The sequence below is a fragment of the Impatiens glandulifera genome, chromosome 3 (assembly GCF_907164915.1).
Source record: "Impatiens glandulifera chromosome 3, dImpGla2.1, whole genome shotgun sequence".
NCBI lineage: Eukaryota > Viridiplantae > Streptophyta > Magnoliopsida > Ericales > Balsaminaceae > Impatiens > Impatiens glandulifera.
This window is the reverse complement of record NC_061864.1, coordinates 4,881,213-4,906,175: the sequence shown is the minus strand read 5'-3', so window position 1 is coordinate 4,906,175 and position 24,963 is coordinate 4,881,213. Positions and strand designations below refer to the sequence as shown.

The 24,963-nt window shown below is 32.6% G+C and overlaps 3 protein-coding genes across 3 annotated transcripts; all 3 read left to right on the top strand.

Annotated features, from left to right (window-relative positions):
* The first annotated feature begins 495 nt into the window (after positions 1–495).
* On the top strand, positions 496–9,192 carry LOC124931211 (chaperone protein dnaJ 10). The gene is made up of 10 exons (XM_047471634.1): positions 496–762; positions 1,457–1,516; positions 1,890–1,972; positions 2,127–2,286; positions 4,091–4,220; positions 5,331–5,489; positions 6,595–6,773; positions 6,890–6,970; positions 7,062–7,199; positions 8,796–9,192. The coding sequence occupies exons 1-10, from the start codon at positions 676–678 to the stop codon at positions 8,889–8,891; spliced, it is 1,173 nt and encodes a 390-aa protein (XP_047327590.1). The 5' UTR covers positions 496–675; the 3' UTR covers positions 8,892–9,192.
* A 2,729-nt stretch (positions 9,193–11,921) lies between these two features.
* Positions 11,922–14,023, top strand: LOC124930807 (UDP-rhamnose/UDP-galactose transporter 3-like). The gene is made up of 5 exons (XM_047471167.1): positions 11,922–12,490; positions 12,619–12,803; positions 12,895–13,095; positions 13,182–13,343; positions 13,425–14,023. Exons 1-5 carry the CDS (start codon positions 12,361–12,363, stop codon positions 13,773–13,775), a joined length of 1,029 nt encoding a protein of 342 aa, XP_047327123.1. The 5' UTR covers positions 11,922–12,360; the 3' UTR covers positions 13,776–14,023.
* Positions 14,024–15,859: 1,836 nt separating this feature from the next.
* Positions 15,860–24,706, top strand: LOC124928778 (histone-lysine N-methyltransferase ATXR7). Its single transcript, XM_047469026.1, has 18 exons — positions 15,860–15,994; positions 16,306–16,516; positions 17,246–17,834; positions 17,959–18,075; positions 18,513–18,803; positions 19,059–19,388; positions 19,461–19,766; positions 19,995–20,450; positions 20,620–20,953; positions 21,030–21,185; positions 21,557–21,736; positions 21,869–22,284; positions 22,362–22,484; positions 22,612–22,692; positions 22,900–22,953; positions 23,033–23,184; positions 23,791–23,836; positions 24,430–24,706. Exons 2-17 carry the CDS (start codon positions 16,329–16,331, stop codon positions 23,810–23,812), a joined length of 3,795 nt encoding a protein of 1,264 aa, XP_047324982.1. The 5' UTR covers positions 15,860–15,994; positions 16,306–16,328; the 3' UTR covers positions 23,813–23,836; positions 24,430–24,706.
* The last annotated feature ends 257 nt before the right edge of the window (positions 24,707–24,963 follow it).

Genomic DNA, 24,963 nt, shown 5'->3' with positions numbered 1-24,963 from the left:
GAATGTGTAAATAGTCAAGAAAGCACAAATGTTGCTAATTGGGCCATGTTATGTGTTGTGACATGACGTGTCTCTGACCCATTTATCATGTTGTGCCAACTCACTTAACTTGTTTGTAAGCGGCATTTTTTATGCATTTTCTACTTTTAGTTTTATTATTAAATATATAAAATGATATATTAATTTATAAATAATAATATTTACTTTGTGGATTAGTTGAAGTTTACAAATAATAGCCCAATATAAAAACTTAGTTTATTTATATAAATATATAAAAGTAAAACTAAGTTATGTTACTTTATGGATTTTAAAACTTTATTATATACTTTTTGTTTTATAAATAATTGAAATATATATAATATTATGATTTGATGACTTTATTGTGGCTCACGTTTAATTAAGGTGAAAATAATTAATTAAAATTTTAAACTGGCAGGTTCAGTCATGAGGAATTGCTAAGGGTCAACATACAAAAAGCAAACAATTTTCATGTCGATTATCTTTCTCTCTCTCTTGTAATTTCAACGGTCAGCCCTATTCCATTTCTCAGGCTTCACTTGATCAGGAGATTTTCAAATAATCATCTTCGATTTCTCAATAATCTTCAAATTTCCTATTGTACAATAGCAATCTCTTTACTCAGATTCATCTTACGGAGGAACGAACGACCGTATCATGGTGAAGGAGACTGGATACTACGATGTATTAGGAATCAGTCCTACGGCCACCGAAGCAGAGATTAAAAAAGCTTATTATGTCAAGGTTAGTGTCCACCGTTGTTGATTTGTTCGTATCAGTGGTACTAGTTAATTTTTAGGTCATTTTTTTGTTGTTGTTGCTGTAAATAGGTATGGTAATCTTAAGAACTCTTTATATATCATTGTATTCAAGAGAAGGAGAAATTCTTAACCAATGGAATCAGTAGGCAGTTGATTGGCTTAATCCTTAATTGTTCTTGTTTGTGATTGAATTACAGCGACACTGCAATTTTAATGAAAGCCTAGTAGTTGAGTTATGAGTTTAATAGTGCCTTTTGGGTAATTGAATGAATAATAGAAGAATGAGATGTTCACATTGAAAGTACAAGGGCTGTTTCATCGTGGTTGAGACTACAATGTCGGGCCCATTTGATTGCATAGCACCAGGTTGGGGCAATCCTTTTAGGTGCTCTTACATAGAATCTGAAAGAATTGTACCTAGTCTTGGTTTATTGGTGTAAGAGATTTGGTACCAGAATCTACTAGTTCGCGCGTGTACAATAATTTGTTAATATTCTTCCTTATCTGCATTCACTTTCATCCATCTAAATGTTATATAGATAGACTCTACTGTATGTTCTTTTCTTTTATATTCTATTTATCAGTCATTTGTTCATTTTTTTTATAACATATTGTTTTAAAATGATTAATATGGTCATTGGTTTTCTCTTGATTTCCTTTAATTATTTGAATTACAGGCTCGACAAGTCCATCCAGATAAAAATCCTAATGATCCTCAAGCGGCCCAAAATTTTCAGGCAACAATTTCTTCACATGTTTACTTTCCTCTCTTTGTATTGCAAACTTATCTGTGATTATGAGTTCAATAAGATGAGAGTCCCATATTGGTTTAAGGATTGAACTAGATATCACGTGCAGTGAGTGTCTCTTATATGTGATTACTGATTTGAATGATGTAAACACTTCCAGCACAGACAAGATGTGTGTGTCATTTATTTACTATAAAGTACTTGAGTTTCCATGGAAGTAGAAAACGATGGAGGAAATGAAAAGAAGAATATTATGAGGGGATTCCTTGTATTCATAATGTTATTATGCATATTGGGAGCTATGCTTCTAAGTTATGATTATTTTTCCCACTGCTAATTGGAAGAATTCGTATAAGTTCAGGTTCTAGGTGAAGCTTACCAAGTGCTCAGTGATCCTTCCCAGAGACAGGCATATGATGCTCATGGAAAATCAGGAATTTCAACGTCAGTATTCATGCTTTTAAAATAATAACTCGATGAATTTTGGAAATTTGGCTTGGATACCGATCTTACGTTTGCATAATTAATGAAGCACAGAAATACAATATCGTCCTCTGTCTTGTAATTCTGTTTTTGTTTTTGTACATCTCTATTGCAGGGAGGGAATCATTGACCCGTCAGAAATTTTTGCTATGCTCTTTGGAAGTGAGCTTTTTGAGGAATATATTGGGCAACTGGCTATGGCATCCATGGCATCTATGGATATATTCACAGATAGTGAGCAGTTTGATGCAAGAAAGGTGCAGGAGAAAATGAGAGTAAGTACTATGGTTAAGAGATTATTATGAATCATTTTTATTTTTTAGTAAGGTTAATTATAAGTTGTTAATTGTTGTATACATGTTTGTGTAGCAATATCATTCCAGTATTTATCTAGATAGGGGTATCTTCTATTATCTAGATAAATTTGTTATAGGTTTATTCCTAGTAGATAAAAGACCCTATTTGTAATTCAATTTATTAACTCTCCTAAAGAACATATTGAAGCAGTCGGAGAATCCTAAAGATATCTAAAGCTCACTCCTAGAAAGGACTTTTATTCAGGAAAGAAAATTGATGGTAAAGGTACACATAACTACACTTATGCACATCATATAAAAAGAGTGATAAACAATGTGGTATCAAGAAGCAATGTGATACATGTTTAGGGTATTTTTAGCAGTAAATAGGTATACTTGGGGGCTAAATATAATTAGGCCAAGCCCAATTGATAGAATATTAAAATTTTAGTAGATCAGTTGTATAAATACACATGTAGACAATATGAAAATTGTGAATAAAGTTGGAGTATCTTTTTGTCATCTACTTCTGAAGTATTTTTCTACATTCTCTCTCAGTTCTAATAATTTTAGGCATTCTTCACATCACAATGTGAATCGGAACTATGTTCACTAGCACAAGGGATGTGTGAGGGATCCAGATTGGTGGAACTAAATTGGCTAATGACATTGTTTTATGGGGTTAATATGTAATTATTTTAGTAGAGTAATTTAGTGACATATAAATAGTGAGTAGTGTATTGTCACATATACGTAGTGAGCAGTTTTTTGTGACAATTATTCTCCAATCTTCCTACAGTACACTCTTGTTCTCTAATGTTTTCTGATGAAATTGCCACCAGTACCAGGACATTACGCTTCTGGTTTTTGGATCTATCCGGCAGATTTATCTATTTGCTCCAGAGTATTTTATTTTTATTAATAAAACAGAAATAATTTGCAATGTCTGTCATTATTTCAACCTTGTCTGTCATCTGAAGCATTTTGGCCTGTATTTTCCTTGTGTTCCCTTTAATCTTCTGCATCAAACTCACTTTTGCAACAAATGTTCTCCTTTGTACTCATTTTCTTTCTACCATTGAGCTAGTGTCAGTATGCCGTGCTTACAATAATAGGTTAGCAGGTGTAAATAGGAGCATCCCCTAGCTGCAATTCATTTTTGAAATTTCCTTCTGAAACAGCTGTCTATACATGTTTAATACTGATGAAGAAAGAGTACTAATCCAGTCTGTCTTTGGCTCTATTTGACTGAGTGAAGAAATACTGTATTCTGTTAATAGACAGCTAAGATTTGAAGCTTCTGTCTTTGTACAATTATTTGTGTAATAAAACACATGATTACTAGCTTTTTAGTAAGCTAGAATTTGCCACCACTGTTCTAACTATTTTACTGAATCAGTATATTCCACATTAACAAATTAGAAGAACAATTATTTGGATGTGCATTTTACAATTTTCTTATGAATTATAATTCAAAATTTCTGTTCATTTTTGTTATGAAAATGTAGTGGGGGAAAGGATACTTCATTGTTGGGGGAATTTAAACAAAGAAATAATGGTCATGTGTACTTCATAGCTCGTTCGTTTGGAGTCCCATATTTTTTTTATCTATCAGTAAAATATATATTTTCATCTAATAATGGCAAGGATAAACAAGAACCCTGTGAAGGGTGGTTTGAATGTGCTCACCAATAATACAAATTAAAAACATGCCAAAGATACAAAAGAAGATTACTTGTTTGTATCATCATTCAATGTTTTAAGCAAATTCCTCTTTCTAAAGGTTGTGCAAAAAGAAAGAGAGGAGAAGCTTGCTCAAATACTTAAAGATCGACTCAACACTTATGTTCATGGAAACAAAGAAGATCTTGTTCAGCAGGCTAAAATGGAGGTAGAGAAGCTCTCCAGTGCAGGTGATACACACTCTTTGTTCTTTGTGTTGCATAGCTCTTTGATGGAATTCTTCATCTTTTCATTGATGTTGTCAAGTGATTTCTTGGATGTGCACAGTTATAAAAACTCTCTTGGGGTTGCATGTTTTTTTTGAGTGTACCATATTCTTACGTAAAAATATGCTTAACTGGGACGAAGAAGGCGCAATGATCTCTACTTATATATTTTTTTTATGGCAGGTAAATTTATGTCACTTTTTGGTATCTAATGAATGTTCAGTGATATATCAGTGAGACATGCTGTGATCTTCAGGATTGGGATACCTAATTTGAAACACTAGCTGAAGCTCATTGTGGAAGCTTAGTTGTGTATAAGTTTCCCTCCAAGATTGTGATATCATAAATATATTTAGCCCACGTATTTAACCCACGAGGGTAGCTCATGTTTGATTCCCATAAGAACGCCCCAATTTAAGTGGGGTTACGACTGTGGGTTGTTGTGCTAGACTCCTTCAGGAACAAACCCCATTGCAAAAAGGAAAGTGTACCCTCCAGGATATTGTATGGTCTAGACTTTGGTTCTTTTGTTGGAAGCCAAAAGAAGGAAGCTTGTAAGCTTAGAAATGATTGTTGCATGCTAAATGATCAAACAAAAGCTATTGCAGGTCTAAATGATCAAACAAAAACTATTGCTTGTCTAAAGGATCAAACAAAAGCTATTGCATGCCTAAAGGATCAAACAAAAGCTATTGCATGAATGAAAACCAACATATCATAAGTTGACACTCCCGTATTCATGATACCATGCTTTCACATAAATATGTTCCAAGTAAAGTAAATCAATATCGTGGAATGATGTTGGAGTGTGATTAAATGGTAAATCCTAATATTATTCTGAATTGGGCCAAGAAAAACAGATCAGAACATGTTGGACTTTTTATCTGTTATTTAACATCTTGCTTTAATGACTTTGGAAGTTGCATGTTGGTAACATTTTCAGGGGAAATCCAATTTTTTTCTCTATATCTTTCCATGCTAACTTGTAAATGCTAATCTTATTATTATGATGATCATCTCTAATTATTGCCTACTATTTTTATGTCCCCTAACAATATATAACAACTTTTGCAGCCTATGGCTTTGAAATGCTGAACACAATTGGTTATATATACGTAAGACAGGCTGCTAAAGAACTTGGGAAGAAGGCTATTTTTTTGGGAGTACCATTCATTGCGGAGTGGTTTCGTCATAAGGGTCATTTCATTAAATCTCAAGTAACTGCAGCAACAGGTAGGAAGACTTCAGCTGACTTGGGAACAAAAGTTTCACTAATTTGTTTTGATGATTACTTATTTTCTGTTCAAAATATTAATCTCGGTACCCACCCAGGGTAGCTCAAGTGGTATGAGTTTTGAATGAATAGGTTGAGGTCTCATGTTCAATTCTCACTTTACTTATCACTCATTGAAGTAGGGGGGCATGACGGTGGGATGATGTGTTAGCCGCCTCTAAGGAAAGACACTGGTCTAAAAAATAAAATAAAATACCAATCTAGGCACATTATCATTCCTCATCTTGCCTACACCACCATTGTTAACTTGTTGTAGGTGGTGTAACCTGTGGTAGTTTACCTTACAGTATGAGTTTTGAACAGATATGTTGTGGTCTCATGTCCAAGGAGACTTTTTTTGGGTTTCTAGTGTTGCTCTTATATATCTTTATCATCCATTGTACAATGAAGGTATCAGAAATTATATCTCAATCTCAATTTCTTCTAGTCCTTAAATTCTTAGAAGAAATCTAAATTAATAGTCAGATTTTGCTATTTTTAGTTTGTTTTGATATAACTACTAGCCTAAGGTAAAAAAATCTAAATTAACAGTCATTTATATAACAAAAATTCAATGTTGTTTTGTTTTGTTTGTTTATTCTTAATGACAGAAGTTTAACCGATCCACCCTAACTGCAAATAAGAATTTTCTCTTATGAATTCTGGAGATTTATGTGACTCTTAAATTACGAAATTATGTTCTCATATGTGAAATTTAATGCCACTTGATATATTTGATGCTTTTTTCACAAATTATAAGATCTAAAGAGGCACAACGAAGTAGAACAAGATGATTGGATAATTAGGTGTTGTTTAGGAGGAGACAAGGGTTACCACTTACCATAGATGTTTGTGTTATGTTTCGGGCACTGAATCACTAAAAAGTTGACTGAAAATGACATCAGTTTTCTTTTACCAAAATCTTCCCTGAAAAGAAAAATACAATGATGATTCGTAGTTTTGATTGTATCATTTCAATCATGGTATTGTCATTCTGACTGTACAGCTTTCAAAGATTTTTGCACAGCGTGTTGCTTTTGCTCACTAATTGGTTTTTTATTGCAGGTGCCATTCAACTGATTCAGCTACAAGAGGATATGAAAAAGCAGCTTAGCTCAGAAGGTAATTGCACAGAGGAACAACTTGAACAGTATTTGCAGGCCCACAAGAAATCCATGGTTGATTCCCTCTGGAAGCTTAATGTAGCAGATATTGAAAACACCGTTTCCCGTGTTTGCTTGATGGTTGTTTTACTCTTCCGACTTGTTACTCTCATTTTGATGATTAACATTTATGTAACAACTGATATTGATATATATTTTCTTCTTCCTTTTCAAAAAAATAATAATATTGTGTATAGGTTCTTCAAGAAAACAATGTAAAGAAAGAGGAGCTGCGTGCCAGAGCGAAGGGATTAAAGTCCCTTGGCAAAATCTTTCAGGTAGAATACATTTCCTTTTTTTAGTAAGTTTAAAAAACATGTTTGGTTGCATTAGATTCTTCATCAATCTTGTTCCTTTTTCATGGATTAGAATGCCAAACCGGTGACTGAGAATGAAAATGCACCACAAAGCAATCTTCATCATCTCCATGAAAGTGTTGAGGCGGCATCTTCTCCTGGTTCATCACCAAGGTCTGAACGGATGACTAGTAATGCTATTCCGACTCAGGTAATGAGAACTATTTCATGCTTTTCTATCTTGTGTATTCTAAGTTGTTTATTAGGTTCTTTTAGTTTTTATCAACAAAGAACTCCTTAAAGTAAACCGTAGTGTAATTATAGACATTTTCATTCAGCAATAGTTTGAAGTTTATTCCCCTGTGAAAGCGTATATAATTTTGAGAAAATCCATAAATATGCCCATAAACAATTTCTCGATTTAGATATATGCCCCCAACTTTAAAATTTTGATTTATTTTTTGAAAGAGGTCTACATTTCATTAGAATAAAAAGGGGGGCGTGAGAAGCGGTCAAACATTACATAAGATAAAAAAAAATTCTCATCATATACAAAATCCCCTTTTACAAATAGAAGTGAACGCGTAAAACATAAATCCCCTTTTAAAATTTGGATTTATGATCAATTTGAAATCACCAATATTTTAATGGCCATACATACATGGAAAAAAGTTTTTCCACATATGTTAACCACATCATTTTGAAAATGTAAACTAGACACCTTATTTAATTAAGCAGAATTGCATGAAAAATATCAAAAAGATTTAACCCTATTCACAAACGACTCAAGTCGCATCCTTACCTCCCAAACCCCAGTGTAGGGTTAAACTTTTTATCTAGGTGTCTGGTAAATTTTTGGGTGGGTGGGTTCTAATTTAATTGAAAATGAGTTGTATAGTGAGCATTTTTAGATGATGTGGATGTTAAGGGTTAACGAAAAACTTTTGTCCATATATAGTATTAATAAAATGAGTAATATGGGTGGTAAAATGTTCTCAAAACTTCAGCGGCGTAAGTAAAATATTTGAAAGTTTGGGGCATATATCCATATTGAGAAATAGTTTTGGGGCGTGTTAATGGGGATTTCTCTATATTCTTGTATAGGTAAGCAAATGACAACCTGTTATTTAGGAAATAAGTTTCCAAGTATTTGATTAAAGGTCTTTCTGGATAAAATTAAATATTGAAAAATAGTAAGTGAATTAATATGAAATATTAAGAATTTAAGTGTCTTAAGTAAAAGTTAAACGAACATCAAATTTAGCTTGTTTTCAACTTTGCTCCATGAGTATTAATTAGATTTTTTATTGAACTAGCTTGACTGAAAAAATACTAAGGGCTTGCTTGATGTGGATTATTTGGATTTAATCTAAATAAACCACCCCCAAATCATCATTGACTTCTTCTATCAAATCATCAACTAAGATGCCAAATTATCATTACTTTATTCTTTATAATATTTTAACCCAAATAAACCTAAATAATCCATTTTTACAAAAGCATGTTTTTTTTCTCTAAAAAAAAGAGCTACATCAAACAAGATCAAAATGTATTCAGATTAACTGATGATTACAGTCATGAAAACACAGAAGTGACAATAAGCTATTAAGCAGCAGAAAACAAACAAGGCCTATTTGCTCTACTGTGTTCTGAAATTCCACTATGGTTCTTCATGCACCTTCCTTCTGTTGCAGTTCTTCTAACTTTATTTACGATGATATGACTTGGTTTATTCTTCCAAATAGGGTTGTCATTAATTAACGGATTTCAATGTTTTTTTTTTATGTTTGGGAAATGGAAACTATAGAGCCCGTACATCGAGACTCCTCCATCTTTAGGGCCCCAATTCAATTTTAACTTCCCAATGCCAACAGCGCCACCAGGTGCTCAAAGACGCAGTTAATGGGGTCAGAGGTGGTTTCAGGGAACAAGTATCTTCTTTCCAGCTAAATATTATTATAGCATATGTCTGTTGTACTTCTGTTCAATTGATGGTGTGATTGAAAGAAGAGATAAATGTATCTTGTGTTTGTATCCCCTCAATCAGGTACATTCTCTCTTTCTATTTTAGTAATTCAGTGTGCTATTATACTGATTGTAATGTTAGTATACATCAAAGGTTTCAAAATCTAAGTAGTAGTGGTAGTGTATTGGTATATTTTTCTCCATTAGCACACACAATTTGAGGAATATCTGTTATTTCATTTTGCATTTTGTCTGTCTGTTAATGCTCAGGAGAAAAATGACCATTTCTTAGCATTCTTAGCTATGGTTTGAGTAAGCTTAAGAAGAAGCTACACTATTATAGTTTTTTGTTTGTGTTCTCTTCTCAGTACTGACAATCGGTGGCTCAAACATTTGTTTTCTTCTTCTTCTTCTTCTTGAATTTAGCTGAAATAGTTTTAAACTGAAGTGACAAAAGATTTGACTAATAGGCTTATGTCTGAGGTTTAATTTTCATTGAAAATACAAATGGTAGGTTTTTGTGCTGTTTTATTATAGGGATTTGTCGAGGTGCATGAAAGTTTGTTGTTTGGACATCCATGTTAAAAACAATTGCTGAAAAAAATAGCTGAAAGAGTTCATATACTATGTATTTGTCTAATTGGGGTAAAAATGTGATGATAGCCATGGTAGTAAAAGTCTAAATTTCTTCGCTTTTTTTTTTAAGCTAATACTGTCCCCACTTAGTCATTTTTTGGGTCATTTTTAGTGGGATCGAACACAAGATTTTTAGCCGCAAGATTCTTTTCACTCGAGCTAAAAAGGTCTAATTTGTTTTTATTTTATTTCATCTAAGTCATAAATATAGTTAGGAGATTAACCACTTTCTAAAGTTCATGCTATGTAGGCTTATTTTATTGCAAAAATAAATCCCCCAACTATAACTAGGTATGTCTATGTGACGGTTTGGCCTGCCTAACATTTTTTTTTTCTTTTCTAAAAGCATATCTTCTTCTATTTTGTTGGACATTCTTCATATCATTTTTTATTTATTTATACCTTTTAGTGTTCATATGGTCTTGTAAATTGGGTATCACGTGAAAATACTTTTGTAGAATGAAACTTACAAGTAACAAGTTTCACTTAATTAAGCCTAAAGGCTGTAAAAAGGTAATTGAACTTGCAATCAACATAAAAAAGTCATTTAACTTGTATCCAGAAGATATTAAGTCTTATTATGGCACTTTTAATGTAAAGGGTTAAATTTTAACATAACTAAAATAAACATATAACATGGGAAATTTTATAACTAACTAGATATTTCTGTCAAATTTAATAAATAACTTGTATTGATTGGAATGAATGAATTAGGCCCTACTATTGAAAATAAACGGATGCCTTGTTTTCAATCAAAAAATACTTCTTAGAAATAATAATTCTTATGTTATTTTTTTTTTTTTGATGAAATATTGAGACTTTACTTTAAACTTTAGCTAATGCAAATTGAAATTTTTTCTACATAAGTATGAAAATTTAGAAATATCTTAGTATGCTTAACAATTTTCTTGATAATTGTATTTTTTTTTTTTGGAATGCAGGACATGTAACAGAAATATCTTAGTATGAGAATTATAGGTTTATGAAACAATGAAATAAAACAAAGAAATTCTTATAGTTTTTTTTTACCAAAGTTTAAGAGAGCTCTTAAGTTCCCTTTTGTTATGTTAATTAACAGTTTAAGCCTGAAATAATGATAACGGTAAAAAATAAATTTCTTCTATTAATTTATCACATATGAATAGGATCTTAGATCCTGAACAGGAGGTGGGTTTGAACCCAACTTTTTTTTTAATAATTTGTTTAAAAAATTTATTTTTTAAATGATATAATGTTCAGAATATTAAACTTTAATAATATTTATTCAAATTTAATTTCACTAGAATATTTTAAGTATTTTCAATCATGTCAATTAATATTAAACTTTAGTAAATTTTACGACTACATTTTCTAAATCTCATTTAATATTTGGTAAATCCAAAACATTATTATTATTTTTTAAAATAATCCATTATTTAAAAAAAAAAAAATTATATCTGATGATAGTTTAAATGTAAATTAAGATAGAATTTATAACTTCATTTAATATATTAAAACTTATTTAATATTAATTTATTTAAGAAAAATGATAAACTCAACTAAATATTTAATGAAAATAAGTCCACGAATCATCGTCGCAAAACACGTGGGTAGGAGAGAGAAAATTTTCAAATGTCCCGAAACAGTAATTTCAGGTCCTAAAACGACCATTTCGGGAACAAAATTTTTTTTTCCGAAATGAGTGGTTTCAGGACCCGAAATGAGTGGTTTCGAGGCTCGAAACGAGTGGTTTTGGGACCCGAAACGGCCAATTTTGAAAAGAAAAAAAATCTTCTCGAAATAACCGTTTCGGGACCCGAAATGAGTGGTTTCGGAATCTGAAATGAGCGCTTTCGGGACGTGGGGATACCTGGTAGGCCACGTCGGATTCGTGGACCTGCTTTCGTTGAATCTTTCGTTGAGTTTATCCATCTCTTTATTTAATAATTATTATTTATAATTACTTATTTTTATAAATTTAAATAAAAACTAAATCATCTCTAAAATTCTCATATTCAATTCTACTTTAAATTGATTAATAATAAAACTATGTTATTTTATGTTTTTAAGTAGAGAATATTATGATTAATGATTGTTGGTTAATTATAAGATTTTCATTAAGAGGATTTGATTACATCCTTCCACTTCTCATATTCAATTCTACTTTAAATTGATTAATAATAAAACAATGTTATTTTATGTTTTTAAGTAGAGAATATTATGATTAATGATTGCTGGTTAATTATAAGATTTTCATTCAGAGGATTTGATTACATCCTTCCACTTTGCAGATTCAAAGAATTATTATACAAAGGAAGGAGAGAGAGTGTGGTAGCATTCATTCATTCGTTCATTCATTCTTCATCTATCTCCGATTGTGATGTGACCTGACTGACGTTCACTCTCCTTGAAGAAGACCCACCTACTTAAATCTCTTCTCCTCCCTTCCGGATTGACGCAGAATCCAGATCTATCCCCTCCCCCCACCATTTGAAATGAATTGAACAGGACAAAACCATACACTCTACAGAAGAGAGTGTGTTTTGTATGTGCGCGCCCGCGCGTGTCATTGTGTGCAAAAGAAACGCTTGGGAATGATCAAGTAGGAATTTTTCAACACACACCTATATCCCCCCTTTGCTTAACCCACCATTCATTCTCCCATTGGTTTTATCGTCCTTCTTTGTATCTGGGTTTTTCTCTCTATCTATAATACACCCTTTATTACCCACCTCTCCTCTCCTCTCCTCTCCGGCTAGAAGATTTTGACATTGTTTGTAGGTCTGCCGACGATGGAGAGTGAAAAGAAACCTTCTGCAGTGTCCGATGTTGGCGCTTGGGCTATGAACGTTATAAGTTCTGTTGGAATCATTATGGTAAACAAACAACTCATGTCTCTTCACGGCTATTCATTTATCTTCGGTTAGTACTCTTATCTCTTCTTATCAATCAATACCCATGATCATCATTATTTCATATATTTACATTTAATTGTTCCAATTTGGCATCATCAGCTTATCTGACTTGATTGACTCCTTCCTACTTTCCAGCAACAACGTTAACTGGATTCCATTTCCTTGTTACTGCTTTGGTTGGAGCTGTATCTAAAGCTACTGGTTACTCTGCATCAAAGCATGTTCCTAATTGGGAGCTTATCTGGTTCTCAATTGTAGCAAATATGTCTATTACAGGAATGAATTTAAGTTTGATGCTCAACTCTGTTGGATTTTATCAAGTATGTGTTTCTTTTCTGGTTTAATTACTCTTGATTGTTTGTTTAGCTTCTTCTTTTTTTGTTAATAATATTGTTTGGTTTTATTGTGTAGATATCAAAGCTGAGCATGATCCCAGTTGTGTGTGTATTGGAATGGATTCTTCACAACAAACATTATTCAAGAGAAGTTAAACTATCTGTTGTGCTTGTGGTCATTGGCGTTGGTGTATGCACAGTAACTGATGTTAAAGTAAATGGCAAAGGTTTTTCTTGTGCCTGTGTTGCTGTCTTCTCTACATCTCTTCAGCAAATTGTCAGTTCACTTTTTACATATCTTTAGTGTTTGTTTTGCGAAAAAAAACATTCTATTTTTGCGATTCATATTGATTTTCCTTTCAGTCAATAGGCTCCCTGCAGAAGAAGTACTCCATCGGGTCATTTGAACTGTTAAGTAAGACTGCTCCATTCCAAGCAGCATCTCTTCTCACCTTTGGCCCGTTTATTGACTACCTTCTCAATGGGGAATCGATAATGGAATACAATTGGTCTACTGGCGCATTTGTAAGTTTTTTTGTAGGAGGAAAGTTAATTGGTTAAATAAAACATGAAACTGATGAAATTGGGGATTATTGGTATGTGCAGGTATTCATACTCCTTTCATGCACCTTAGCAGTCTTCTGTAATATCAGTCAATATCTCTGCATTGGACGGTTCTCAGCTGTTTCATTCCAGGTTTTAGGTCATATGAAGACTGTATGTGTCCTGACATTGGGTTGGGTGTTGTTTGATTCAGAGTTGACGTTTAAGAACATAATGGGAATGATTATTGCGGTCATTGGCATGATAGTATATAGTTGGGCCATGGAGATCGAAAAACAATTGACTAAAAACAGCATCATTGAAGATGAATTTAGGCAATTGAAGAAGGGAGTTGAACATTTTCCTATGAATATGAATGACGATGACATTGAACTAGCCGAGTCCAAGAGATGAGTCGTCGTCGAGTCGAGGATGGTTTTCTTATTAAAGGGTTTAATTTATATATACAACAACATAAGAGTAAGAGAGTAAAGGTGGTATCTAGATCATCCTTCATACTATTATTGACTGATTTTACATATAGATTTAGAAATTGTAACCTCTATTACTATTATATAGAATATTTTCTTATTGAACAATCAATGTTGGGACAGTGAGGCCATAATATATTAAATATTATGAAGGGAATATATAGTTTGTTACATTACTAGTGTTACAATTATTTGATTTCTTTCTTTTTATTTAGTGGTAGCTTAAATAATAAGAGTCTCCACTTAATGTAGAGTTATAGCTGTTGCCATATTTATAAACTTCCTTTTCAATCCTAAGATTTTAATTAATGTTATTTTGTTTATTTCCACATCCTAATTAACCAAATTAGATTTGTATTTATGCATTTTGTAATCTGAATAATATTTTTAGCTGTTGGTGAACTATTTGTTGTTTTAGTTGTTGATGAATAATATTTTTAGCTGTTGGTGAACTATTTGTTGTTTGAGTTGTTGATGAGTCGTGTGTTGCTTATATTTTTATAAAAAGAAGCTACTAAATTTAAATTTAAAGTTATATTTTTAATAATGGATAGTTATTGAATTTAAAGTTATATTTTTTAATAAGAGATAATTCAATTTGAAGCCTTTTATCTCTAGAGTATCTTTTCTTAATTTGAATTAGTTTCTTTTATAGTCTTTGTTACTTTCTTATTTATTATTTTGACATTTATATTATGAATAGTCACTTTAAAATAATTACATGATTATTATAATTTTTTATTAATTTTTAATTGTTACTAATTTGTTTTACTATTTAAATTATTATTTTTTATTTAGTTGTTTTTATTTTGTAAATATTATTTATATTATTTACAAATTATTTTTTAATATGTAATTTTTTTAATTAATAATAATTAATTCTTTATAAAAAAAATATACTCGTTTATAAATAAAAATAGACTCGTTTATAAATAAAAAATAAATACAAATGAAAGTTTTACAATAAAAATATGTAAAAAGAGATTTAAAGAAGTAATTAATTTATATATTTATTTTGAATTTAATGGGTTTTAATATTCTATGAAATAAATTTGTATATTGGTAAATAGTAGATAATTATTAACACATTATATGCTTAATTTACCTTTTTATTATTTTTTCTTCAAATTTAAGAGCTAGTATGATTCTATGTCATATCCTTGTCACTAATATTATCTTATTTTCATAATTAAAATAAAATAAAATTCCTACATATATATATATTTGTAAGTCCTTTAAAAATTAATACAACTTCATAAATGATCTAATAATTAATTAACTCTCAACTTATTCTTAAAAATAGTTATTTATAAATTAAAAAATAAAAAATTATTCCCTAAACCCTATTAGTCCAATTCCCCAATAAAATACAAAGTAAATTATAATTAATTTCAATCCCTAAAACAAACTACTAATATCAAATACAGTTTTTTCTTATTTTATATATATATATTTTTTTCTTCTTACTTTATTTATATCTATATATATATATATTTTTTTTATAATTTTTTTCATGTTATTTTTTATTATTGTAGTTAAAGGATTTTTTAAATTTTAAATATAAATGGACCTTTTAAAAATAAAATAAAATATCAAATATATTTTAATTATTTTATTCAAATGGATATTTTCTCTATTTAATCATCTATTCTTTAATTAATTCAATACTAAAAATTAATTTAGATCATATATATATATTTTTTAAATCACCAATTAAAAAAAAAAAATCGCAATACAATTTGACTATTATTTCCAAAAATAATTAAAAAAATATATTATAGTTTTGATCTAATTCACAAAATAATTATATATATATAATAAATTTAGATAGTAAAAATAGTGTGGAAAAAAATTAGTAACATATTTTTAAGACCTAGTTTAGAAATTTCACTTTTTTCTAATGTAACTAACCTATATTAATTAGCTTCTTATTCACCTTTTATTATTATTATTATTTATTTATTTGTTAAAAAGACGATACAAATATAAAAGAGTGCCAATGGTAAGGGATGGGTGACGTGATTTCACAATAGGGTTTGCGAACCACTCGGTCCGGTTGATCATCCGACGACGACGACTAGTGCCTATCGTCTCTGCCGTCGATCGCCACTAACCAGATTCCGCGGTTGCACTTTTTCCGAGGTTAGTTTTCTCCAATTCGCGCCTTCTTCCTTCTCTAACCTACAAGGATTTCGTCTTTGCGCTTTTACTTTCTATCTAGATGTACCGAGCAATCTGTTTCTATTTTGAATCATCACACAACTAATTTGAGGTTTCACTATACCTAATCGCATTTTAATTACAGATTTTCCTGTCTTCGCGTTGTTAAATAGTTTCTTTTCTGTTTTTTCTACATGCGCACTTCTTGATCTATATAATGTGTTCAAGGTTTGGTTTTGTCAACTTTAGATATCCTGATAATACTATTTATTCTATGATGTTTCTCCTTCCAGTTCGTAGGGAGCCTGCTCAAGGGATGGTACACTCATCTATTAACATCTGTGAGCCTTTATTGGAGGATTCAGACATTCATCTTCATGAAAGCGATCGAACCTTCTCTAGGAAGAGGCTGAAGGTCTCGGATTCTATGTTCTGTGATTCCATTTTGCAAAGCTGCTTCAGGAGTAATGACGAGGCTGTTTGTTTGGTGCAAAGAAGACATGGGTATGTATTACAGTACATCAATTCACTAGAAATTTTAATAGTTGATTTACAACATCTTTTATTGGTTCTATATCTACCTGTTTCTTTGTCTGATTATCTCACAACTCTCTCCCTCTCTGTTTTAAATGCTGAGTCCAATCCCTACATCCTAACCAACCTATAACGTGTTTTCATTTTTCATTAAGAATTTATGATTCAGCTGTAACACTGAGCGGGACAACTAAAATGTGTTACACTATTATACTGATATTTTCTAAAATTCCTGTTTCATTTTTATACATTTTTTCAGTCTCTTATGTTAAGAGTTAAAATGTTGATTAATTGAGCTAAAATGAATTCCTTTAATATTTGTCTTTCTGGTAGAACTTGTCATTTCAAGTTTGAATGTCATTTATTGCATTCAAGTTGATTCATTATATTTATATGCCTAAACTCGAGTTCCAGTGCACTGAATGAAGAGTTTTCTTAGAAATGAAAACCTTCCCAATATAAATACATTACAATCCACTTTATGAATATGATATAATACTATATTTGAACATGACCATTTACTAAGCATTTACCACCATCAAACATATTTTCATTTTTTTTAATCGAATAGTGTTAGATATAAAATTCTGATTTCTTGTGATTTGAACCCGTTAATAATTCAAATTGGATTGAGCTTGATTTATTCATGTCTAAACTGTAATGTAATTTTTCTTTATCGGAATATGGTTCTTGCTTTAGGGATCGACATTCATCTTCATCTTGCTGTGATTATAATGAAGAAATTGGTTCGTATTCTGCCATGGAAATAAGCTGTCTGAAGAATGGGAATGAGGGGAATATCCCGCAGGAGTGTGATAATGGAGGATCTTCAAATCAAAGCAAGAATTATGGCGGTTATGAGTTACCTTCTTTTGTGTCTAAATGGATGTATGTTAATCAAAATGGGCAGATGTGTGGCCCTTACATCAAGGAGCAATTGTACGAAGGTTTAACTACTGGTTTCTTACCAGAAGAGCTTAATGTGTATCCTATCATTAATGAAAGTATAAGCAACCCCGTGCCTTTAAGTTACTTCAATGAGTACCCTGATCATGTGGCAACAGGATTTGCATACTTAGTTGCAAATACATCTGGGGTAACTGATCCGAAAAATCTAAATGGTGCTTTCATTGAAGAGAATGGTACGAATAAGCCGCATACTGCTGCTCCAATCAATGTTCACCCACAGTCTGCTGCTGAACCATGTTCCAGCCACATTGCTAATACCTCCAGTATACAAATGCCAACCTCTGAAGCGTCTGATTTGACTACATTGTATCCTTGGCTGGTATGACTATTGCTGGTCCCTTACCACTTCTCTTCCTATTAGAGTCATACATGCATATGCTATTGTTTGTAACAAATTTTGGTGAACCGTGTTGAATGTTCTAACTACTATGTTCTTTAATCAGTCTGGTGAAGGATCATACTGGTTATTTGGCGATGAAGCTGGCAATAGACATGGACCACATACTCTTACAGAGCTTTATTCATGGCATCAATATGGATATCTTCAAGATTCATCTATGGTAAGACAGCACATCAGAATAATTTTCATGACTTAACTTGGATGATTCTAATTTGGTTGATTTTACTTCTTCTGCCTTTACATGACAAATGATTTTTGAATTGACTTATTGGAAACAGCCATTTGAGCTAAATCTCAATACATTGCAGGGATTTTTTTTGAACTTTCCCGCATTAATGATAAACTTCAAACTTGATATCTTGATTATGCCTGTGTTTGGCACAATTGTATTAAAGTTGGAACTTAATGGATGTTTCCAGAGTGTAAAATCAGGGTTCACAATAGCCATGTAATTGTGTGTCTCCTTGTTTCATATTCTTCCTTTATTTGTATTGTCTGATATGCACGATCTGTAGTTAAGACTTACATCTCTAAGTTGGTTAATGTAGAACAAGTCTATTTACCCCCAACTTTTTTCGTGTTGATGTTATTATGCAGATATATCATGCTGACAATGCATGCGGACCTTTCTCTTTGCAATCAATGATAAATTCCTGGAGAATAGCTAGTGAGAGTAAAATCGTCTCCAGCTCATCATCCCTTGTATCTGAGGTTTCTGAGGAATTGTGCTCCCAGTTGCATTCTGGAATTATGAAAACTGCTCGTAAAGTTTTGTTAGATGAGATCATTGCTCAAATAATTAAGGAATCAATCGCTCTGAAGAAAACTCAGAGGTCCAGGCCAGAAATGGTTGATCAAACTGTCAAAACATCCTCATATCATCCAATGGTGTGTTATAAACATTTTTCACACAATTTTATGTTTATCCTTTTAATTTAATTACTAAATAAATAAAGCGCAAAAACTAAAAATACTGTCATTCAGAAAGTGATCTCATTAATCAACTAAAAACTCAAACTGCAGTATACATTTTTAAGCATTCATGGATTCCTTTCCTTGCAAATGTTCGTCAAGACAATTGTAGAGAGCATTTTCTCAACCACTTCTTAGAATATGTCTCAATCTTTTCTGTTCTTTATGAAGGTTGGGCGGTCAGATGTACTGAAGGAGACTACCCCTAGTAGGGATGTAGCAGTACATGGTGATATTTCTGATCAGAAACATTTGGAAGATTCTGTGAAACATCCAATAAGCTTGAAATCTGTTGGAAGTGCTGAAAATTTTTGCAATTCGTATGTTGCTTCTTGCAAACTGCTTTTTGATCATTGCATGGAAACCATGTGGGATGCCGTTTCCAATGATCATGTAACTGAGTTTTCTCTGGCTTGGAGGAAAAGAAAACTCTGGTCAGATGAAGGTTCTTCTGGGGAACAATGTATTCGACCCATGCCATGTGCTATGAGTATTGTTGAGGTGTGTATATTTTTCACGTTTCTTAAGTATTTGTTCATAATGCTGCTAAGGTGTTATTGTAATGAATTTCAGTTGCCATTGGAAGAAGAATCTTCTGCTAGTGACCTTGACCTCCCTCCTGGTTTTGAAGAGATGAGAATGTCTCAAGATAGTAATCAGAGGTCACTATCAGTTGTGTCACTTTCTACTGAGCTAGAAGGTAGCTCTAGAGAAAGCTTGTTGGATCGTAACCAAATTGACATGGATGGCATCATACAACACGTGGAGAATGATTTGCTTCTCTCTGTAAAAAGGTCCTTATTTCAACATTTTGAAACCTTAATTGAGGATGAAGCCGCGGAATTAGTTGGTCTGCCATTAGATTGGAAGTCAAATGAGGTAAGATAGTAAATTTTATATTTTTGTTTTTCCGCTGATCATATTGGTCTCTTCTAAGTTAGTGACTAATCCATTCTCCCTGGCTGTTCCTTGTCTGGATTCCCCCTCTCCTTGTTGGACTTATTTTGTTCAAGCTTGTGTTTGTTTAATGTTTTGGACTTATTATGTTAAAACTCATGCTTGTTCTCAGTATTTAACTTGATGGGGTTATTGTTTGTCTCTCTGCAGGTTATTTCTGCTGATTGCAGTCCCGCAAACATTGAACATACATCTGTTGATTCAGAAATCATTCTTACTTGTGAATCACTGACAACAAATCCATTACACGAGGGCATGGTTTCTGAATTCAAAAGCTTTTCCTCTAGTTTTCTGACCAATGCATTTTCAAATTTACACGCCGATCTGGATAATGGTGTTGAGAATGAAGAAAATGATGAGCCATACCCTCCGGGGATTGTGGACAATGAAAATTCATTGGTTGTGCAAGGTGATAAATTTCTGCCAACCAGGTCTAATGTACATATTGCTGAGATCAGCCAGTTTGTGACAATGGCGATGCTGCGTCAGAAGTTACATAATGATGTCTTGAGGGAATGGAAAGCCTCGTATATGAAAGATGTTCTTCATCAATTGCAAGTACCATGGTGTTTATCAAAGAAACAAAAGAAGCAATTTAGATCCCTTGTGAGTGAGATGATTTGTTCATTTAGATTTTCATCTATTCTCAGAATGTTCTTGATGAAGAATTTTCTGGTCTCAAATTTCTGTCTGCCTAAGATTTCAAAGGCAATCCGCCTTCCGTCGTGTTTGCTTATTTGAATGTCATTTTGTGTGTTTTGTTTCCTGGTCTTAGGATGGAGAACTATATCGGAACAGAAAAAAAGCAGATGCTGTCTCTGTACATGATAAACTTATGGAGGGACCAAAAACTATTAATGGTTCTCGCAATTTAGAGGCCATGGTGGATGGAAAATATACATACTATCGCAAAAGGAAGGTGCATAGGATGTTTGAATCATTCCCCACATGCTCGACAGGGGATATTGCTTTGCATAATCAATCTGATAAGAGGTCAAGAAAACACAATGATGCTGGTTTGTGTGGGATTGCAGTTCAGGCTGCAGATGGAAATGTTGGGAAGACTAGGCAGAGTAATCGTAGGACTGAACCAGCAAGCCATGTAAAAGGTGCTTACTTTTGCATTTGCATTTCAAATATGGATATCAAACTTTTATGAATCATATTTTCTTCCCTTTTAACCAGATTGTAGGCCTGAAAATTCAGATAAAAAATCTAGGAAGATCTTTTTATCGAATTCCAAAAAGCATTCTGACGTTGAGAAGGTTGCTGGAATTGGGACAAAGAATACTCCAATTCAGGAGATTCTTGTTGGTGTTAGTTCTCAGAAGTTAATGAAAGGTAATTGCTGGTGCATGTCTTATTGCCTATTAGTTAAATTTTATTATATTCCTCATAAAATGCTCGGGATAGTTATTACCTCTTTCTCTCAATTCCACGTGTAATTATGACTATTTTAATGGACTATTTTATGAGGCCCATTAAGATATTATAAAGCATATATATTAGGGGTAGGGTTATGTTTATAAAATGAATGAATATGAAGAGCCTAGAACTCATGTCGGCTATGATTAATCTCTAAAGGCTTAAGCCATTCATTTCCCATTTCTTCTTGCATTCTATTATCGTATCCTTTTCTAACTTGTTACAAATTATTGCCTTCCATATTTGTATGAAAGTTCTTCCTATTTATGTATTTTGAACGTTAACAGAAAAGGCAGGGATACTGAAAAGGAAGTCCACAGAGGATGCTGTGCCGTCTTCGCGCTGTAAGATGTGGAGAGGTACTGTATCTGCCAAGAAGTGTTCGGAGAAAGCTGCTGAAAATGATAAAATTGATGATCAGGCAATGAAAGTGAATGCTGTTCCCATTTCCCAAAAGTTGACGAAAGGTTAACTCAGTACTAAAATTTTAGTTACCGTCTACTCACTTTTGTTGTTTTCTTTTTTCTCCCGATGTAATTATGACTTCCTTTATTATTTTTGATAAATTCTTCTGTTTGAATTTTCTTTACTATGAATAGCAAACAAGTCAGTCAAGTCCTCAATGGACAGTGTATCAGTATCAGGCTCAAGTAAGACGATAAAAGCAACAAATGATGCTGAAAAATCATCAGTTTCGAAACTTGCCCTGAAGAAGAAGAAGAAGAAGTCTATGACCAGTAAATCCATATCAGCTCAAAGTCCTAAATCCACTGGGTGTGCCAGGACATCCATTAATGGTTGGGAATGGCATAAATGGTCTCGAAGTGCAAGCCCTGCTGAAAGAGCTCAGACTAGAGGTACTGACGATTTTAGTAGACGACGTAACAGCGATGATATAAATGGAGGTTATCCAGTGAATGTGAAAGGGATTTCCGCAAGGACAAACCGGGTCAAGATGCGAAACCTTCTTGCTGCTGCAGATGGTGCTGATCTATTGAAAGTTACCCAGTTAAAGGTTGAATGTCATTCATGTTTATTTAGTTGTTTTATTTTCCTTGTGTTCACTTTCAACCATATTCTTGCTCTCGCCAGGCTAGGAAAAAACGTTTGCGCTTCCAGCAAAGCAAGATACATGATTGGGGTCTTGTTGCTCTGGAACCTATTGAAGCAGAAGATTTTGTTATCGAATATGTTGGAGAGCTAATTCGTCCTCGGGTATGCATGTTTCTCTTTCCTGGGCGTTGTCACACTTCTCTCTTCTCATGATTTTTTCGGAGTATTGACTTTTGTTTTTATATTGATATCTGTTAACACTTTACCTTGTTTCTTGCAAAATAAAAAGATATCTGACATTCGGGAGCGCTACTATGAGAAGATTGGTATTGGAAGCAGTTATCTTTTCAGATTGGATGATGGGTATGTGGTAAGTGATAGTCTCTCTCTAATGATTCCAAGACAGTTTGTTTTAGTCCAAGCACAGCCTTTCTTTTGCAGCGCATTCAAATTAGCTTTTATTGTTGTAATATTTAAGCAGAATTGTCATTTTTCTTACAGCTTCAATTTTTTAAGGAATGTGCCTATCTGAAGGGCTAGTGTTGCATCATTTGCTAATCTAATGTATTTCTTACAGGTTGATGCGACAAAGCGTGGCGGAGTTGCTAGATTTATAAACCACTCCTGTGAGGTAGCTGCATTGAATGCTGTATAATATGGTTCCCTAATTCTAAACTAATTTTATGTTCTTTAAACTAATTATATTGCAGCCTAATTGCTACACCAAGGTCATCAGTGTTGAAGGTCAAAAAAAAATCTTCATTTATGCAAAAAGGCAAATTAAAGCTGGTGAAGAGATCACTTATAATTACAAGTTTCCGTTGGAGGAGAAGAAGATACCTTGTAATTGTCGTTCACGGAGGTAAATTAAATTTCTTTCATGCATTCTACTCTTGGGCTTTGTTTTTTGATAGGCATATTTCTTGGATGCGCATAATTAGAATTAGAATTGAAACTAGTTGACTATCAAGTTTCTTCAGCCTTATGTACAGATGTAAATTCTTGGAGTAGGTACATGTCTTTACTGATTGAAGGTAGAAAGTCTGAAGTATTTAGGCTTATAATGATTGCAAATAATGCAAACACGACCATGTTATTTTCTCATGTTTGATTTTATTCACTCCATCATACATAGATGATTAAGATCATGAACCAATTTGTGACTCAACCCTCAGAGGTAAGGTTAGTTATCAATAAGAACTATTTTGCAATAGTAGAACATTGATGTATTTGTAAGCAACGCGTATTACGTAATGGAACTTATTGGAAGTGATATAGTTTATTTACAAATACGAGCCTATGTAAATGGACTTAAGATATTTTTTGGAATCTTCTAATTGAGAAACACAAGCTTAGGTTGTTTGTCAAATAGTGAAAATATGTGCATTTTGAGTATTTGCAACTGCTAAAATATTCCATTGATGCTATTTTGATTGGAACAAACTTATGGGTTATAATATTTTTTCAGGTGCCGTGGATCGTTAAATTGATTTGTGTATATGAAGATGAGATAGGTATGTGGTTTTTGTGTTTTTTGTGTTTTTCTTTTTGTTTTCTTGAATTTTTTCCATTCTTATTCCAAGTTATCATCTTGAGTTGCATTTGAGCAAAGATGATGACTGTTGGTGTTATATAGATGCCTTTGGGTATGAATTAGCGATCAATGTTTATCTGGTTTAGCAAGGTGGGGGTCTCTTGCACTACAGTTACCCATTCATAGTTAGAAGCATCATATCATATCTTCAAGGCCTGCATTTTTTATTTTATTTAAGAGTAGTCTAGTCATACTTTTGCCATCCTTGTTGTATCTCATCTTTAGACCGAGTCCATTTCCACCACCTTCCAACTTTTGATTCTTGCTGTCTGATTTTAACCTACCCCATATTTAAATACTTTTTTTTTCCAAAGTTTAGTTTTCAAACGCTTCTATCCAGATATAACATAAATTAAGCTAAAAAGTGTTTTGAAATGGGGCCCTTCTGAGTTTCATGATTCCATCTTTCATGACATGTTTGATTGTGTTTCGTCTAATTAACTTGCTGCTGGTGGTCTTTTTTTTCTTCCTTTCCTTCTATTATTGACGAGGTGGTTAATGTTGCTGTTTCAGGTTGTTCTTCTATATGCAATTGTTAATATAAGTAGAAAGTGAGGAAGCTGATAGTTCTGACTTTTCAACATTTTAAAGAAGATGAATGGGTGATCCCTGCACATACCTTATTATATAAATATTTTTTATAGATAGAGATAGCTCAGATTCTGATGATTTTCTTCTGTTGAAAACTATTAAATCAGTTTGTTTGCGACAGATACAATAGTTAAGAGAAAGATAAGAATTTTGTTTAACATTGATTGATTTTTTTAGAATTCAAATCAGTTGTTTCTTATATTGCATGTTGCCAATAACAGAGAATGTTGCATATATTAATGTCATGTGAGAATGAAATAGTAAAAATCCAATGATTTTTTATGGTAATTCCATTGTCTCTTTTGAGATGAGGGTTTATTTGGAAAACACTAAGTCCCATCTCTACGCAGACTGTGACTTTCGGAAGAAATCTCATCGAGTACACCTATAATCAATATGGTCAACACCTCGATCTTTTTGTATGTATATATGCTAAATTTTTAAAAAAAATTGTAT